At 43.3% G+C, this 3,999-nt stretch overlaps 1 protein-coding gene across 2 annotated transcripts in view; it reads left to right on the forward strand.

The window, feature by feature from the left end:
- Positions 1-3,999, forward strand: part of NUP85 (nucleoporin 85) — a 43,205-nt gene that overhangs the window by 16,134 nt on the left and 23,072 nt on the right. For both annotated transcript variants that reach the window (XM_017535728.2, XM_017535729.2), the window contains 2 exons: positions 1,199-1,361; positions 3,437-3,507. In XM_017535728.2, coding sequence (XP_017391217.1) covers positions 1,199-1,361; positions 3,437-3,507 — 234 coding nt within the window. The remainder of the gene's footprint in view (positions 1-1,198; positions 1,362-3,436; positions 3,508-3,999) is intronic.

Here is a 3,999-nt window from a genome sequence, read left to right on the forward strand (position 1 = left end):
CTAATATGGTAAAACCCCAAGTTACTAAAAAGACAAAAAATTAGTCTGGCATGGTGGTGCGTGCCTGTAATCCCAGCTACTCAGGAGGCTGAGGCAGGAGAATCACTTGAACCCAGGAGGCAGAGGTTGCAGTGAGCCAGGATTGCACCACTTTAGTTCAGCCTAGGCGACAGAGAGAGACTCCATCTCAAAAAATAAAATAAAATAAATAAGTAAATAAATAACAATATTTACTTTGCGGCCAGGCGAGGTGGCTCACATCTGTAATCGCAGCACTTTGGGAGGCCGAGGCAGCCAGATCACCTGAGGTCAGGAGTTCGAGACCAGCCTGACCAACATGGTGAAACTCCATCTTTACTAAAAATACAAAAATTCCAGTACTTTGCGAGGCCGAGGCGGATGGATCACGAGGTCAGGAGTTCAAGACCAGCCTGGCCAACATAGTGAAATCCCGTCTCTACCAAAAATACAAAAATTAGCCAGGTATGGTGTCATGCGCCTGTAGTTTCCAGCTATTTGGGAGGCTGAGACAGGAGTATCGCTTGAACACGGGGTGGAGGTTATAGTGAGCCAGACAGCAACATTGCACTACAGCCTGGGCGACAGAGAGAGACTTCATCTCAAAAAAAGAAAAAAATAACAAAATTATCTAGATGATGTGGCATATGCCTCAGTTACTTAGGAGGCTGAGGCAGGAGAGTCACTTGAACCCAGGAGGTTCAAGTCACTTGAACCCAGGAGGTGGAGGTGGCAGTGAGCCGAGATCGTGGCACTGCACTCCAGCCTGGGTGACAGAGTGAGACTCAGTCTCCAAAAAAAAAGTTTTGGCCAGCTTTGGTGGCTTAACGCCTGTAATCTCAGCACTTTGGGAGACCAAGGTGGGCGGATCACCTGAGGTCAGAAGCTTGAGTCCAGCCTGGCCAAAATGGCAAAATCCCATCCCTACTAAAAATACAGAAATTAGTCGGGTGTGGTGGCGAACATCTGTAATCCCAGCTACTCCAGAGGCTGATGCTGGAGAATTGCTTGAACGCAGTTGGTGGAGGGTGCAGTCAGTGGAGATTTTGCCATTGCACTCCAGCCTGGGCAGTAAGAGTGAAGCTTCCCTCAAAAAAAAAAAATTTTTTTTTTTAGAGTAGATTTACTCTTGGGGATGATCATAATAAATGTTAAATTTTTTGTTTCCGTTTTGTTTCAGAAAAATCAGAGATGGTGCCAAGTTGCCCCTTTATCTATATCATTCGGAAGGATGTAGATGTTTACTCTCAAGTATTGAGAAAACTCTTCAATGAATCTCATGGAATCTTTGTGGGCCTCCAGAGAATTGAAGAAGAATTGACTGGAAAATCCAGAAAATCTCAGTAAGTTGGTTGCTGTTTGGTGTTGAAGCCCAGGCTACCTTGTGAAAAGCCAAATAAAGCACATTGTTGTCTTTTTGTGTGTTTTATGAGTTGCCTTAAGAGACTCCTAATTTTAGTTTGAGGCCATAGTACTGGACAGTGTACATCAGCAGTGATGGGAAGTCTTAGCGGAAATGTACAAATGCTGTTGATTGCCTGGCTCGACAAGCTTTTATATTCCTATTTTACGTACTCTCTAAAGAAGAAAATTTAGGCCACTAAAGCATGTGAGAGTCATTGAATGAGGTCCCATTGTTGGGAGATTAGAAAATTAATATAAACGTAATAGTTTTGTCTCTAAAAAATTACAGTTGAGACGTTATTTGACAATAGACCAGAAAACTTGTACTATTTATAGATTAGGATTTTCTTGAATTGTCATTCAAAACTTCATCATTTTTAGAGTGGTACTTGTTAATTGTAAACTTTTGGGACCCACTTCAGATCATTAAAATCAAAATCTCTAGTCAGATCTTAAAATCTCCAGCACACTGGAGCTGGAGAACTCCTGTGTTAGATTTTTGTCAGTGTCCCTTCACATGACTAGTGCATGACAGTGTTGGTATATTACTTCCTTGATAAGCTTTTCACAAATGAATCATTCTGGACAGTACCCAGGTCAGGTCAGCTTCTGTGTGAGTGTGTATGAGAGTGATTATTGTTTTGTTTTGTTTTTTTTATTGAACAAATGTTCAACATTCAAAACATACATATATATATATATATATATATATGTTTTGTTTTTTGAGACATTGTCTCGCTCTGTCACCTAGGCTGGAGTGCAGTGGTACAATCTCGGCTCACTGCAGCCTCTGCCTCCCAGGTTCAAGTCATTCTACCTCAGCCTCCCGAGTAGCTGGGATTAGAGGTGTGTGCCACCACATCTGGGTAATTTTTGCATTTTTAATAGGGATGGGATTTCACCATGTTGGCCAGGCTGGTCTTGAACTCCTGACCTCAAGTGATGTGCCTGCCTCAGCCTCCCAAAGTGCTGGGATTATAGGTGTGAGCCACTGCACCTGGCCTGATTATTGGTTTAAGGGACTCTGGTGGAGAATACTGGTGAGTCTGAGAAATCTATTGTCACTTCTAGAAAAAAACATGTCAAAAGTCCTGTAATGCCTTGAAGGCAGGGGATCTTGTCTTACTTTTTTTTTTTTTTTTTTTTTGAGACAGAGTCTTGCTCTGTCACCCAGGCGTAGTGCAATGGCACGATCTCAGCTCACTGCAACCAGCACTTCCCAGGTTCAGGCGATTCACCTGCCTCAACCTCCTGAATAGCTGGGATTATAGGTGCCCGCCACCATACCCAGCTAATTTTTTTTTTTCTTGAGACGAAGTCTCTCTCTGTTGCCCAGGCTAGAGTGCTGTGGCACGATCTCGGCTCAATGCCACCTCTGCCTCCTGGGTTCAAGCAATTCTCCTGCCTCCGCCTCCTGAGTAGCTGGGATTACAGACACGTGCCACCACACCCAGCTAATTTCTGTATTTTTAAAATAGAAATGGGGTTTCACCATGTTGGCCAGGATGGTCTCGAGCTCTTGACCTTGTGATCCACCCACCTCAGCCTTCCGAAGTGCTGGAATTATAGGCATGAGCTACTGCTCTCGGCCAATTTTTGTATTTTTAGTAGAGATGGAGTTTCAGCAGGTTGGTCAGGCTGGTCTGGAACTCCTGACCTCAGGTGATCCACCTGCCTCCACCTCCCAAAGTTCTGGGATTACAGGCATGAGCCAGTAGACCCAGCCAGTAAATATCTTTATGTATCTTTTTTATTTTTTTGAACAAGGTGTAACCAGTAGATTTCATCTGCAACAGTTAATGTCAGTATGGATTTGTGGATGTTAACTTTAGTCCATGGGTTGTTTCGTGGTGTTTTATTTTGTTGCTCAAGTTGTTCCAGCTTCAAAAGGGGCTCCTTCACAATGGCTCCTTTCTTTCTTTCAGCAAATTCTTACATTTATTTGAGTGTTTCCTTCCTTGTGGCACCACAAGATGTTCCAGGCTCATCTTGTGTGTCATTTCATTTTTTGTAGATTGGTTCGAGTGAGTAAAAACTACCGATCAGTCATAAGAGCGTGTATGGAGGAAATGCACCAGGTTGCAAGTAAGGATTTTGTATGTGTATGTGTGTGTGCATGTGTGTGCAAATGTATATGTATGTGTGTGTGTGGCAGTATTTTAAGTAAATATAAGTAGTGTGAGGTGAAGTTGGATTGATCTTCCAGTCCAAAATTTACTTTTCTATCTTTCACGATCCTTACTCTTTTGGTAATGTTTTGTTTTGTTTTGCTTTGACACAGTTTCACTCTTTTTGTCCAGGCTGGGGTGCAATGGCATAATCTTGGCTCACTGTAATCTCTGCCTCCCTGGTTCAAGCGATTCTTCTGCCTCAGCCTCCCGAGTAACTGGGATTACAGGCATGCGCCCCCACACTCGGCTAATTTTGTATTTTTAGTAGAGATGGGGTTTCTCCATGTTGTTCAGGCTGGTCTCAAACTCCTGACCTCAGGTGATCTACTTGCTTTGGCCCCCCAAAGTGCTGGGATAATAGGCATGAGCCACCACACCCAGCCTTGGTTTTTTGTTTTTTTTTTTT

Source organism: Cebus imitator, unplaced genomic scaffold (genome assembly GCF_001604975.1).
Source record: "Cebus imitator isolate Cc_AM_T3 unplaced genomic scaffold, Cebus_imitator-1.0 Scaffold93, whole genome shotgun sequence".
Classification (NCBI taxonomy): Eukaryota; Metazoa; Chordata; class Mammalia; order Primates; family Cebidae; genus Cebus; species Cebus imitator.